The following is a 15,898-nucleotide window of genomic DNA, read 5'->3' on the forward strand; positions in this document are numbered from 1 at the left end:
ATAAAGACTCATCTATGTGCACCCATTGATGTCTCATGTTTGATCTTAATTTGTCACTTTATTTATATTTTTGAAGTTATGCACCTACTACAATAGTTTCCTAAGATTCGCCCATGCACACACACACACAGTCGTTGAATCTTTATAAATTTACTGCTTTTTGCACATTGGAAAATTACCATTGCCAGAAGCTGGATCTTGCTTATAATATATCTAAGCTATTTTTTTATTACAGCATCTGAAACATCAAGGCCATCCTACACGCTAAGATCATTGTGAATGATTTACAAGCGCGAACTTGGTTTGAAACATATTTACAAGAGCCATTTGGTTGCTATGGTCAGCCTCAGCTGAATGTTGCCAGCCTTCCTTGTGGTCCATTGACGGTTGAGAACCATTCTTTTCAGTAAAATCATCCCCTTGTCTAGGGAGAGAAGAAGAGTGCTGGTCTGGAGACACGTAGAGAGGTGAAAGCAGAGGGATAGCCGAGGTTGCAACTGCATCACAAGACTGCTGCAAAACGGGATTCACTGGAACATTGTCAAGATTCAGAGCCATGGGTGCTTGCCTCTGCAGCCTAGTGGGCGGTGATCTCGGGGATTCGCTCTGCCTAAACATGTTCACACTGTTCTCCATTACGTTTTCAGAATCAAGATTTGAGCAAAATAAAGAGATAGGAGGATAGGTAAGGAAAGTGATGTGAAGAGATGAAGAAGAATAAAAAGGGAGAGAGGTTTTCAGTTTTGTGGATGAATAGCGCAAAAGGAGGGGCTTTGGTTATGGTGGTGGAACATGTGAAGGAAAAATAGAAAGATGCTGTTATTTTGAAACGGTCTATAACTAAAAAGTTGCCTCCTTTTTCTTTTCTTTCGGTTTTACTTTCTCCACTCTGTTTTTTTTTTTTTTTCTCCACTCTGTTTGGTCTCTGTTACTTGTGCCTTTTGTCATCTTTTAGTTTTTGGACAATGGCCCAAAAATGTTAGCCTCTGATGTTGGTTTCCGTCAGTACAACCGGCGGCTCATCTCTTAGTTAGTTGATAACGTTTATAGTCCAGTCGTAATACTCCTGTTTCATATTGTACATCTTTTGCCTCAATGCACAAATATTAAAAACTACTTTTTATCAAAAATATCATTAAAGTATCATTTAAAATTAATTATTTAATTATAAGCAAAAATATAATTGGTTATAAAGTTTTTAATAAAGTTAAAAATTATCTTGATTTGTGAAACATTTTATTTTGTGAAACAACAAAACTGGTCCAAGACATCATCTGTATTGAAACATATGGAATACAAACACAAACAATTCTATTAAAGAAATTTCGATCTGGATTTGATTCAGAGGTTAATTGTTTCTAGCTTTTAGAATAATTTCTGGTTTTTGTTTTTCCAAAATCTATTTTTCATTCAATCAAATTTTTTGAAAAATGGTTTTCCTAAAATCTAAAGAAACTAGTTTTTAAGATAACTGTCAATTTCTAAGCAAAAATCAAAAACTAGTTTTTCTAGTTTTTGTTAGCTGAATTTTTTCTTCCATTTATTTATTATTGCAAACATAAATACACGTAAGGCATTATGATACAATAATAATGATAATACGTAAAACACTTTAACTAAGGTATTCTTATTGCTAATAATAATCCATTAGCACATATATGCAAGGAAATTTACATCTAAGCTTTACTATAACACAGCTTAGTTTTACTAAAACTATAACCATATTATAATATTTTTATCGAATAATAAACTAATGGTCACATTTTTATTTAATATAGTAAATTACATATATGCTAATCATAACAAAGCTTTATTGTACTAAAACTATTATGATATTTGAATGTTATTTTTGTCGAATAATAAACTGATGGTCACATTTTTATTTAATATAGTAATTTTCATCTATGCTAATCATAACAAAGCTTTATTGTATTAAAACTATTATGATATTTGAATGTTATTTTTATCTAATAATAAAATGATGTAAACAAAATAACTCCTATAAAATATAACTTATCAATAAAATAAATTTAACTATTTGAAGTTAGTCATTACAAAAATAATATATATATTGTTGATAACTTTTGGTTTTATTTAGGAAAATTAGTTTTTGTTATTTCTTTTACTATTTCAAATGATAACATTCCAAATCAAGAGGTTTGTTCTCTCGAAACCTCCAGCCTTCTTATAAAAAAAATATATATATTTCAGAAGGATTGGAGTTTGTTCGGAGGAGTAGAGAGTCCAATATCTTTTTTGGCTTTCCGGTTTCGGTGTTCCCGACCGGCCCCTGCTTCCGGCGTCGCATCTGTTCTTCCGATGGTCGTCCGGCTTTAGATTCTGAGAAGTGGTGGCTTCCATAGCACCTGCTTCGCCGACTTTGTCTCCGGGATTCGGCGGTTGAGTAGCGTCGTTTTTGCCGGCTAATTTTGATCGTCGATTCAAGTCCCTCACTTCTCCACTGACTCTCGATTTCAGCCTCCGATGGTTGGAGTTCTTTGAATTGATTGAAGACGATTTTTTCTGAAAAGACGATCCGGTTGCGTTTGCCTTCTATGAAGACTTCTTTGTTTGGATGGTCTTCACCGATCTATCTTTGTTCATGGCGGAGCTCCGACGTAACCTTTCCGGAGGAGGTGGTGGTTTCCGGCTTGACGCGTGTCTTCGAATCGTGTGTCGATTGGACACGTGGTGGCCACCGACGCTTACCTTCCTCTACGGTTTCCTTTATTTGGCTGTTGGCCCATGGAGGTTTTTGTAAATGTGGCCCGTTGTTTAGACCTTATGTATGCTTTGTTCTCTTGATGGGCTTTGTCCTTTAATAAAAATCTCAGAGGAAAAAAAAAAACATTCCAAATCAAATTTCTGCATCTTTTTTTAGTATTTACATTCTTTATTCAAAATAATTTTATTAACTAATATTATGTATGTTTTAATGATTGTATTTTTTTTTTGGTTTTTCAGAATAAGTATTTTATTTTTAAGAATAAACATTTTACTTTTAATATAAAATTCATTTTATTAATTTAAAAACTAAAAACCAAAAACTAAAAACCAAAATCTAAAACAACAATTCATGTTTTTCAAAAAACTAAAATTTACTGCAACATCAAAAACCAAAAACTAAAAGCCAAAATCTAAAAACCAAAAACTAAAAACCAAAAACTAGTAAATAATCATCACCTCAGTTTGAGCATTGAGAAACACACTTGTTTTCACGGTTGTGAAAGACAGACAATTTTAGGAAGTTATAATTGATACACCCTTCAACAAGAAAAATCTGTTATTTTATACAAAAATCCAACCAGAGTAGAGACATTGGTCTGAATCAAACGTAACACCGACTTTTCTAGAAGTATTACTATTGTCATGATCAAAACTCAGAAGTCGAACTCGCCTAACGCCTGAAAAAGTGGAGACACCAAACTGTTAGTATCTATTTATTGTTACCAGAATATATCTCTATAAGCTTAAATGTGGGGGGACACATATTTTACTTTGTTGAAGAGAATGTCCTTATCGTTTATATGCATGATCCCGTTTTTTAGATTGCACTTCCACCTGCTCTTTGTGCGAGTCACCTAATTTACATACAACACCGAACAAGTCTAGCCGTGATTAGAGTCAAGTGCAGACACCTAAAAAGGCTACATAAACAGGAGAATCATTTACCTTGTCAAATTGAGCCAAGACCAGATGTTGAGTGTTCATATCCTCACCACTTTCTAAGTCATCCAACTCGTCATCATCATCATCTTCAATGATATCGTTTTGTACAGCAACAGGAGTGCTCGTTTGGATCTCTAACAAAGAGAGATTTCACAAAAACATATTTATTTGCTTACTCTGTAGAAAATATGTTTTTTAGTTTGGCTTCTCTTACCGTTTGGAGCAGGAGTTCTGGCATCGTTAAAGTCTTCAGCGGGTCCTTGATAGCTGTATATCTGAAAAATGCCACATGAAGTTAAAAAATGAGAAGATCCTCCTTCTTTTCTTCAGTGGTGTGTTATCTAAGAAGCATTCTTACATTTGGTGTGGACAACATCTCATCGTAAGCGTCAGGCATTGGTCCATCAACTTGAGGAATGTTTGAAGATGAGCACGTGAAATCTCGTGGAACCTTTCTATCACTAACAAAGGTTATGCAGAACGCATTACCGTCAAGGTTTGCCTGAAAATCCGTGCTTTAAATCAGATGAATCACTGAGATTGCAAAGATCCATAAACTTCTTAAATGAGAGGGGACAATCTGGTTTCTCATGCTAACTATATTACAATGCAAATGCAAATGTGATGTTCTACACACGAACCTTAGGCATAGCATCGCGTGCACCATCCTGTTGTGGTATATATCCACCATTTTGATATTGTGCGGAAGAATCATCACGCTTCCGTTTTCCAGAGGGTGGCACAAATAAGTCCTGATAAGTAAAGCGACGTAAGTACTTGAAAACAACACTAATCAGATCAATCACATAAGCATTGCAAAGAGAATTTGAACGCAAAAAAAGAAGAAGCCAAATTCACAATTCCTGATTTAGCTGTTAAGTAGAAGTACCTGAGTAAACTGCGGATTAGAGTTTCCTCTCTCAGGCTCATAAGCTGGCAGTTAAGGCAGACATTTATATATCCCAAAAGAACAAACTGAGAAGTGTGTCTTTCCACTGAGAAATTAAGTTCTGGGTAACACTAGAACTTACCAACGTTGACATCAAGCCTTGGATTTAATTTGTCCATGGAGAAGGCGGTTGCTGCAATAAAGAGCATACTCTCAGTCTTTGAAAACACTTAAATTAGCTGTTTAGTAAAAAAAAAAAATAGAATTCACCATATAAGTTTGGGTCTTGCTTTAACATCAGCGTTGCTTCCATTCTCAGTTCCAGGAGTATTATAATCACTTGAGCCAGTGGGGATATTATACAGGGAGGAGTTATCAGCAGTACCAGGAAGGGGAGTCTGCAACGGTGTCTACTCAAAAACAAAATCAAGACAATAAGGCTTTCACAACACCAAGAGCAACATCTCAAAGTGGAAAAGATGTCAATAGTAGTGAAAGTATACTCACGGGAGGGAAGAGCATTTCAGCTGTAGGAGTCTCGTACTCCTCTGTACCTTCATAAGGAACATTCAGATCATGTGTAAGTGGACCTCCTCCAGGTGTTGGCCTCTGAACCAATGACCTGTCGATTGGTCCAGACAAGACTCCAGCTTGCATCATCTTCGTCTCCCATATCTACTTGGAATTAACAAAAAAAAAAAAAAGACACAATACCAACTGAAAGAGATGAACCCTAGCTACAGCGAATGAACTCCTTGAATGAATACAGAAAACTTACTCCTTGAAGCTCGGAGAGAACACTCTCACCAGGGCCTCCGTTGTTAATGAACTCCTCACGGACTTTGCTGACAACGTCTTCGATAACATGGATATACACACCGCTTGTTGTCGTAGCCATCAAACCACCTATATGCAACAAAAATAATAATAATAATAATTTACCACCTACGGTTTCGCGGAGGAGTAAGACCGAGCCTGGTAGAAAAGAGAAGAATAGAATATAAATAGGTTTGGATCAGATTCACATCGCAAATTGGACACGTGTCATCATCTACGCCATCGACTTTTTTCCAAACTTTTTTTTTTCAAACAAAAAAAAATTATTTCGGAAATTTTCAACAGAATCGAACATGTCGAACCCAAGCCCACTTAGACCAAACCAAACCAAACCAAACGGTTCGGTTATGTTGGGGTTAAAGATCCGAACATAAGCGTGCAAAAAATACAAAAATATTTATGTAAGCTTTCAATTAAACTAAATTAAAATATTGTTTGATTTGATTATATAAATTCTGAAAATGGTGTGATTTTTCCAGCTCTAATCATTATTCGCATGTAATAAAATTATTATAAACTCATTAATGAATCACTTGTAATTTTTCCTCGGGTCAAGGAGAACGGTAGTATTGTATAATCCATATTCGCATGGAACAAAATGATTTGAACTTAGTTTCAAAAAAAAAAAAAGATTTGAACTTATATTAATGTACCACTATACAGTCTATACACTACACTTGTTTACACACGTGACTTTCTCAGTTTGCTACTCCTATAGTCGTCACCATGACATTGTGTTTGTCTGGTCTAGTGGTCTGTAGTTGTGTATCATGTATATATATGGTCTTAATCGTGTAATATAAATCTGTTCATGCTGTTCTGAATTATTGTTATAGATTCCAGACTAAACCAAACAAAACAAATTTAACAAAACTAGCTCCAGCTAGTACTTCTTAGTTACTTTATCATGTGACGTTTAGGTTTTATCCTTAGTACCTTTTAGTTAAGTTAATTAGCTTCAGCTATATATATATATATATATATATTCATAAATGATATAAATGAATGTTTCTTGCATTTGCTAAAAAACGAGCCCTATTGTTTCGACGTCTGGAAGAAAAACTAGCCCAACGCTCTATAGGTATCTCTCGATCAAAACGAACAGTCGCCACAAATGTTCTGATTCCTACTTAACAACTTGGTTCTCGCAGTTTCAAAATCAGAAGAAGCTGCTATCTCCTCCTCCGTCAGATTTTCACTCTGACAAATCCAACGTCTCTCTAAACTCCATGTCCCAAACTCGTTTGTTCTTAATAAAGTTTGTTAATGTTTCTGACACTGTTCACTTTCTCTCCCTTTGTACTTTTGTGTTTGTTTTTTTTTTCACCTGAGAAGTCTGAGTTTCTTTCTTTCTTTAATTTCTTTTCGCCATTTTTCACCCCAAGAATTTCTCCGTACGATTATTTTGAGTTTTTTTTTTCTTTTTGCAATAATTGAAAAATGTTTTTGAAGCAATCCATAACGTGATCATTTTATTTTTGATTAAATCCAAAGTTCTTATGATCATGATGACATTATCGTCAGAGTCAAAAAGAGACAAAGATCGAGTGGTTCATATTTTTCCATTGGATTCTTCAGTATCTCGAATTATTTTTTCCCGCTCTAAAGAGGGAAGATTAGTTTTATTCATGTCAGTAAGGCGAAATAGTGTCCAAGTACGTACATTCTCATACACAGTATAGTAATTGTTCTATCTTTTAATCTTTAAATAATATGGCTTCATATATAAAGATAAGTTTCTGTACATCTTCATATATAGAAAATTTAGTTTTTGGCAGGAGGGAATCGTCGTTTGATCAAAATGACAAAACAAGTGTGAAACGAATACTGCCACAAGATGAAAAACATGAATATATAAGAATTAAGTACGAATTTTTTTTTTTAAAACTGAATAGATTTGTATAGCTCTTTGATGAGTTTATACTCTTCCTTATTCTCGATGAGACTTCTCTATTGTTAATGGGTTCTGCTGGACTAATTCATCTAGTAAATGTAATAAGAAATGGAATAAAGGTTACAAATCTAAAAAAATTTATCGTGCTGGCTATTGTCAAAGATCTATAACCCAATAGGATCATGCAACTTTATTGACCACATCATTACCACATCAGGATAATTGCATATTCATGACATTAGTCAGAAACAAGAACCCATTATCGTTTTGAAAAAAGGGTATTGTTGAAGTCTAATCACGGCTATAAAAGAGCATAAACGTTGCAAAATGCCATATGGAGCCAAATATATCTAAGTAGCAAATAACTATATGTGAAATACACACTCAGATCTGTTGACTAAAACCAACCTCAGATCTTTGACCAAATAAATTATCATTGGTTAGTATTTAATTATTTTCCAGACATTGAAAGTGACTATTCGATTTAATCCCAACAAAATAATTGTACGTCTCGACACATCGACCCTCCAGATTGTGGCATAATATTTTCACTTTTCTAAAAAATGTTCGATGTTTTCAATTTTATTCATCACAGACGGGACATACACATACACACTTTGAAGTTTAAATTATTTATACATCTGTATACATAAGTTATGAAATTAATAATAATATATTAATTATCAAAATAATAATAACAATAATATATTAATTATCAAAAGAATCTCTTTCTTACAATGTACTTAGTATAGAAACTTGTAGCAACAACCTAGAGTACAGAATCAAAGTGATCTAATACCAAACAAAAGGAGTGTAGAATGCATGAGATCTAAGCTAGGAATCATGTTTATGCCAACAGACAAGCATAGCCACACACCTTCTCATGATATAAAACCTTCCTTTTTGTTCTTTGGCCAAGCTACTGTACTTTTGGGTAATGGAAGATGACGATGATCCTTTCTCTTTCTTCGATGAGCTTCTGGAGATGGAGGATGAAGAAGATGGCACTGAGCATTTGGTCGACGAGCTCCGTATAAATACAGGAGCCTTTGTGGATGAAGCACTCGTTGAGAAGCTTCTAGAGAACTTGGATTTAGAGGAACTAGAAGATGACGACGATGCATCCTTTTTCGACACCTTCCACTTATCGTCCATGTCTGTAGTTTCAAGAAGAAAGTAAGGATGTAGGGGGAGAGAGATAAAGCTTCTGACTCAGTTGGAGGCCGGTCTCTTTGTGTGTTTATATATCTTATTTTATTTGATTGTGAGTTTGTTGTGATTGAGCTTAAGGGAGAAGAAGTAGTGATCTAGAGAGAGTGAGAGAGAAGAGAGATGTTTAAATAAAACTATAAATGGAAAAAATGGAAATGATGAAGGCAAGAGAATGAACTGGAATATTGAATTATTTGATTCTAAATAATACTGTACTAATTCGCTCGGCTTCGGCAAATTTGGTTGTACGAAGCCATAGTAATTAGCTTAATCAAATTTGGTTGTACGAAACCATAGTAATACAAAAATATAAACATATATTAATACCGGAATATAAAGGTTCAAATTATTTTAGTTGTATAAAACAAAGTTCTTTCTCTGACGACGCAGTATTTTCATACTATTTCTTGTCTTTTTTTTTAGCCTTTGCCATAGTTTTTCTTTTCATGACGGAAACAATGTCTTACCTTTGCCATAAATTGTTTTCTATAAAAGCCACGTCGGATAGTTTAATTCGTGCTAACAAGAAACATTTTCCGTTAGCAAAAAGGAAACATTTTCCGTAAATAAGACGTGTGTAACTGTGTACAGTATAACCTTTTAAATTAATATTTTATAAATTAATATATACTAAAAATTTACATAAAATAATATAATTTTATGGTTTCAAATTGAATTTTTGGTTCAATTAGTATATCGATAAATTAATATCTTTATAAATTAATAAAAAAATTATAATTCTGGTGTAATCTCAACATTATTAATTTATAAAGGTTTCGCTATATATCGTTGAGTATGCACATAAAGCATCCTGGTTTTATACATTTAAGGATGTCGTTAATACAACTGGATGGCTTTCCTTTCCTTCATATTTTATAAAGAGTTATTAATATTGCAGGTCACTTTTAAGTTTTTATTGTCACTCTAGGACACTTATAACTACCGAGGTACTTTCGGGTGGTTAATTACACCAATAACCTCTCAACTGTAGCAAACTGAACTTTGGCTTCTTTTTTTTTTCCGTTTCCTCACTTGTTATTTTTTTGGTGGGTTTTAAAATATGTTGAATTTTAAATTGGTAAAATATCTCTCTCTCTCTCTCTCAATTTTTCAGATATGTCAAACTAAACGTCGAACTTTTTTTTCCGGCAAGAAGCTTGAGGCTTTAATAATCTATACAAAAAATTGAGTTTTATGGAGTCTTAGGTTTGATGTTGCCCAGATGTGTTGTCTAAAGTAATATGGAACCAATTGACACAAGACAAGAAGAAATTCTTTAGTTATGGAAGAGGTTTTGCTAAGAGATAACAACAAGTTAACAACACAGATCTATAGTTTCTGGCTGGTGTTATCTTGCTAGATGAGGTTCTCATCTGTAATTTCTACAGCTTTTTTGTTGTAAATTTGAAAGAATTTTCGTCAAACTCAAATTGAAAAACTAAACATGAGTTAATAATGACTCATGTTTCACTTTTGTTGAAATCTGATCATGGTTTTGTTATACATGGTAACTTGAGAGGAAGGTTGGATGTGAATATGATGCTGGAGATGGTGGAGTAGAAGAATCTCAGTGGCAGATTCATCTGTTGCATTAACATGGTGGAGATTCATCTCAGAAACAGAGGAGATGATAGCTTTGATGGTTCAGCCGATTGTTGGCAGTTACAAAGCCACTGAAATCTGATTTGAGCAACGAGATAGGTGTGTTTGCAGAAGAGAAGGCAATGGGATCTTTGCACCGGTCGATGAACACTGTTTTGTTTCAGTTTTACTTTTCATGACGCTTTAGTTTGTGAATATTATAAATGTGTACACCCTGACAGAAAATAAACAATGTACATATGGATAGTAATCTTACTGTACATATAAATCTTGTGTCTAATAACATGAACGATGTGATTTCTTTTGGTTAACTAGTATATGATTATCTTTGATTATAATGAGAAGACTTGATCATCCTAACGAAAAGGCTAGATCAATCATTGTAACAAGAAGGCTTGATCATCCTAATGCACTGAAGTTAGAAGCTTGATCAATATGTCTGGTTTCCTCTTCTCTTTACTTTTATTTTGTATATATATATAGAAAATGAGCGTACAATCCAAGCTGATACAAATCAAAACTACAAACATATGTACAACCACAACTAAACACATGTACATTAAACAAATGTACATATGTTTCACAAACCCTCCCACTGACCGTACATATGCTTTATAAACCTTTCCATTCTAAATAGGATTTAAGCAACTAATATTCTTCTTTCTCTATTAGGTTAGTGCAATTAGAGAAAAAAACTTGTTTCAGGTTATAAATGTGTACACTCTGACAGTAAATAAATAGTGTACATATGGATAGTAATCTTATTGTACATATAAATCTTGTTTAATAACCTGAATGATGTGATTTCTTTTGGTTAACTAGTAAATGATTATCTTTGACCATAATGAGAAGGCTTGATCATCCTAATGAGAAGTCTAGAGCAATCATTGTAACGAGAAGGCTTGATCATCCTATTGTACTGAAGTTAGAAGCTTGATCAATATGTCTGATTTCATCTTCTCTTTACTTTTATTTTGTATATATATATATATATATATATATATATATATATATATAGAAAATGAGCGTACAAGCCAAACTGATACAAAGCAAAACTACAAAAATATGTAGAACCACAATTAAACACTCATATTACACTAAACAAATGTACATATGTTTCACAAACCGTTCTACTGACCGTACATATGCTTTACAAACCTTTCCATTCTAAATAGGATTAAGCAACTAATTTTCCTCCTTCTCTATTAGGTTAGTGAAATCAAAGAGACAAAACTTGTTATAGACAATGCATTGATTGCATTATTTCAGAAATTTGTCTATGCTACTATTTTGTGCTATGACTATGTAAATGTTTTTAGGAATGTTTTTATCAACATTTTATATTTCTTTTTTAAATCTTGTTCTTGTATTTGCATATTGCAACATATGTATGGACAACATTAATGTCCACGTGTACGTATCCACATGTACACCGGTTTGTAATATCCACAGCTTACAATATCCATGTGTACATCAATGTCATGACTAAAATGATATTTTCAAGCAGGTTTTCACTCAATCCCTCAACATAAGAAAAAAAAACTTACAAAAGCGTCAAAGCTTTTATTCATGGTGTCGGAGTGTCCAAATTCTCCACCATATGGAGATGATGATTCATGGATAAGTATCGAGAAAGGGGTGAAGGAGAGCTCGCGTCGGTTACGGCGGTGCTGTGACGGTTATGGTGTTGACGATGGGAGTACAGATGAGGAAATGGGTGGATGTAATTAGAGAACTGAACAAACCTTTGTCCCACGAGTCTATGACCATCATTAACAAACCTTCAAACAATTGAGAAATCAACAATTTTGCTATGTCATCTATGTCGTCGTCGATGTCACCTACTGCCAACGTCTCCGCCGTCATCTATGTTCTCCCACCGTCGTCTATGTCACCATTTAACCATCATCACCATCATCAGACTAGCATCTTGGTACATCTAAAAAAATAGATCGAACAACATAGATAATCATATGAAGTGAATTATGTTGGAAAAGAAATCTGAAAAGCAAATCTGGATGAAGAAGAGAGAGTGGGACTTACTATATTTTTTCACTTAACGAAATGTTTTAGATTTTGTTATAATAGAACTATGGTATACTATTTGAAAAAAAAAGGTTAGTTTTGGAATTTGTATGTTCCACATATGTGATTTCTCGTGGAAAAAAGTGAAAAACTGCTCTAATAGCTATAAGTGTCTTATAGTGTTATAAAAAGTCAAAAAGTGACTTTGGGTGGAATTGTTTCTTTTATAAATATATCGTTGGTCAAGTTCTTCTCCTTAATATATGGATGAGCTTTTTACTTTTTACTTGTTTAATTCTAGATTAGTTCCTTGATTGCTTAACACTAGGTTTGCTACGTTGGTCCTAGGAGGAAGGACTCGTGATCATCTTTTTTTGCTTTTGGAGCTCCACATATAAATATGAATCAATATGGACAAAGACGTTGTTATTATAACCTGTAAGTAATGTAGATATGTAATCAAGTGAGCACAATGAATACTATTCATACATACGTATATATGTGTTGTGGATTTTTTTGGAGAAATGTATGTGTTATAGTTTAAGGTCATTTCCAACCTCACTCTATTTCTCACTCTAAAATAGAGTTTAGAGTAAAAATGTTCCAATGGTACTCTATTTCTCACTAAAATAGGTTTACTCCAAATATAGAGTAACTTGTTTTTTTTTTGTTTATCACTCTATTTTCTACGTTAAAATAGAATATCATTGGAGTAAACTTAAACTCTATTATAGAATTATTTTATTTTAGAGTAAAAATAGAGTAAGCCATTTGGAGATGGTTAACTGAAAGTACATTTTACGCAAATGAAACTGTCATAAAGGGACGGGAACCATAAGAAAATTTGTAAAGCTGATTACTTTCTAAATCGGGTTGGTTTTAGAGTAAGCTTCCACTAAATGCAAAAAAAGAAAATGCAAACTAACATTGCGGAAGCATATCTACGGCTATATATACGTGCCACAGGACGAGGATCCAATATAAAATATTCTTGACGACCGATTCAAGTATTACTACTTGAACATCGTGCCTTGAATCTAACTACTTCTAAATTGGTGCCACTAAATAAATCTTGAAGATCAACGAATTTAAATAATTTTAAGAGAAATTTTTAGAACATATTAAAAACGAGAGACATTATTTTCATATTTATCTACAAACGTCTAAATTCTAGGCGGGGTCTTGTCTCTTGAATTATATGATGAATCAGTGGTCTACAATTATAAGAGTTTTTCAAAACGAAAACATTAACTTTTTGTGAATATTATTTAGGAGTGTTTGAAGAGAAAGGGGCAAAGAGGGACGGGAAGAAAAGTAAATCTTACGATAAAAAGTTTTGATAACGGGACCAAGAGCAGACAGCTATGGTCTAATAATATTCCACATGTTTTTTACACTTGTGTTTTCGAAACAGCCTGGGTTTCCCGAAAACAACCCATTCAAACTAACCACAGTAATAGTAACACTGCGTACGTACCTTCTACCGCTTTCATCTATGTTTTATAATACAACACGGAGCTTAAGCAAAGTGAACTATTGCACTATTGCTTATGCTTACAATAAACCATGGATAATTCGACTAGTCAAATATTCCTGTAAACTTACAATTATCTGTAGATTTATTGGTCTACCTTTTATGTTTAAATAATTAGACTCTAAATCTATTACCTATATAAAGTCTAATATGACAAATAGTAATATAAAGATCGTCAATAGACAAAAGAAAAGAAGATAAAAGAGATCTTATAATAATTAATATTTAAGTGATATTTTTTTTTATAATAAATATCATTTTAATTTTTTGTTAAAAAAATGTCACTTTACGGTTTTAATGAAAATTATACTTACTTTCAGTTGACAATTAATTAAAAACTGTATTAATTTTATAAATATAATTAATTAAAAATTACATTAATTTTATAAATAATTTTATTTATCTCGAATAATATTAATCTAAAAAATATAATTAATAATAATTTATATATATTTTTAATCTGTGTAAAAAATTGTCAGTGACATTTATTTAGAAACAAAAAAAATATTTCTGTTATTTTTTTAATCCGTACAAAAAATATCAAAATGACACTATTTAAAAACGGAGAGAATACTTTATATTTATATTGGAAACTTTTTATGCGGTATGATGAATTTATTGATAAGTTTTTATGTGATGGTGGAGTGTTCCACTTATTGCTATCACCGAGCATTACATTGGCAAGAACTATATCTAGACTCTGACTAGTTGAGTTACTGAGGCCATATAACTGCACAAACATTCCATCTATCGATAGGAAAAAGGCATATATATAAAGTCCAATACAAAAGAAAGAGGATAATCAGAGCCCAGTCCGACATAAAACAAACAAAAAGTGAATTAAGAAATACACTACAACCACACAAGTTTTAACACAAATCAAGATCATACAAACACGGCTCCGCGAATCCTTATCAATATAGATCACAAAAGCCCAGGCTAGGCTTCACATGACGTGCGCAGCACTGATATATACATAAATCGTATTCAAACCCGACCCCGTTTACAAACAAAAACTCAATCCATCCAGGAACGGGACTACTAATATAGATAATAAACTAAAGAGGGTTAGCAGCAGCCTAAGCGCAGCTTTCTTGCTGTCTGGAGGTTGCAGCCGCCGTAAAGAACAGCTCTAGATCCGGGGGCTGAAAGTAACCGTTCTTCGGTGGCTCCAATTTCTTTCCAAGGACTATCGATCTTTTCCTTCTCACGGGCGGCGGACACAGTGGATAAGCTGGTATCCTGCATTCATCACGTGTAGGCGTCTTGCATCCCACGTCATAGTCATCATCAACCACCACCTTCTCGCTGTCGTAGCAACCAAACCCTTTATCCATTTCTTCTTCTATTCTCTCGCACTCTTCTGCTAACCTCTCTTGATTAAGAGTCTTTAATTGCTTCTTTAGTACTCTAGTATTCTTGGTGAGACGTAGCTTGTTCTGGAAGTTGCTAGGGGTTGTATTGTACTTGCGGTGTAGAAACTGACACGTGGAGGAACATAATGCTACGTGGCAAAGCGTAGATGAATTCAGGTGGAAATGTTGACACACACTTGACTTGACTTGAGTTTAAGAAGATGGGCCGTTTATAATATGGCTTCTTAATTCAATACATGCCCATTTAATTACCAGAAATTCTTTAGAATTTTCATTTTTTATTTATTTTCACAAAAATAATTATTAAAAAAAAAATAATCAAAATAAATTTTATTAAAAAGTAAAATTTTATTTTTACTTTAGGGTTAACTAATATATACTTAAGGTTTAGAGTTAATAAATGAGTTTTTAGGGATATAGTTTTAAATTTAAAAAAATAAAAATTTAAAATTTAAAATTTCAAAATAAAGAAAGATTATTTTAGTCATTTTTTCGAAGACTATTTTTGTGATAAAAACTGAAAAAGTGATACTTGATAGAATTACCCTTTAATTATCACTTGGTGATTTTTTCCATGCTCATGCACGGATATAAATATTTATAAAATAAATATATTATAATAATTAATTGTTATATATTTTTAGTTTTAGGCTTATTTATAATTTGTATGAATAATTTATATTAATAATATTATATTACCTTAATTAGACATATGATTTTATATATGTTATATCTAGTCAGTTTTTTTTTTGTTTTTATAGTTGATTTAATTATTATTTGGGTATATTAAATTGCATCCATTATTTTGAATTTAACTATAATATTTTTTTTATTTTAAATATATTAAAATTATGATTAAT

The 15,898-nt window shown here is 32.8% G+C and overlaps 2 protein-coding genes and 1 pseudogene across 2 annotated transcripts; all 3 read right to left on the reverse strand.

Annotated features, from left to right (window-relative positions):
* Positions 1–38: 38 nt before the first annotated feature.
* Positions 39–1,074, reverse strand: LOC106395438. The gene has a single exon (XM_013835894.3). The coding sequence runs from the start codon at positions 634–636 to the stop codon at positions 271–273; it is 366 nt and encodes a 121-aa protein (XP_013691348.2). The 5' UTR covers positions 637–1,074; the 3' UTR covers positions 39–270.
* A 2,099-nt stretch (positions 1,075–3,173) lies between these two features.
* On the reverse strand, positions 3,174–6,262 carry LOC106394844 (annotated as a pseudogene).
* Positions 6,263–7,905: 1,643 nt separating this feature from the next.
* LOC106395201 (small polypeptide DEVIL 9-like) lies at positions 7,906–9,803 on the reverse strand. The gene has a single exon (XM_048743526.1). It carries the CDS (start codon positions 8,442–8,444, stop codon positions 8,124–8,126), a length of 321 nt encoding a protein of 106 aa, XP_048599483.1. The 5' UTR covers positions 8,445–9,803; the 3' UTR covers positions 7,906–8,123.
* Positions 9,804–15,898: the final 6,095 nt, after the last annotated feature.

The sequence above is a fragment of the Brassica napus genome, chromosome A10, assembly GCF_020379485.1.
Source record: "Brassica napus cultivar Da-Ae chromosome A10, Da-Ae, whole genome shotgun sequence".
Lineage (NCBI taxonomy): Eukaryota > Viridiplantae > Streptophyta > Magnoliopsida > Brassicales > Brassicaceae > Brassica > Brassica napus.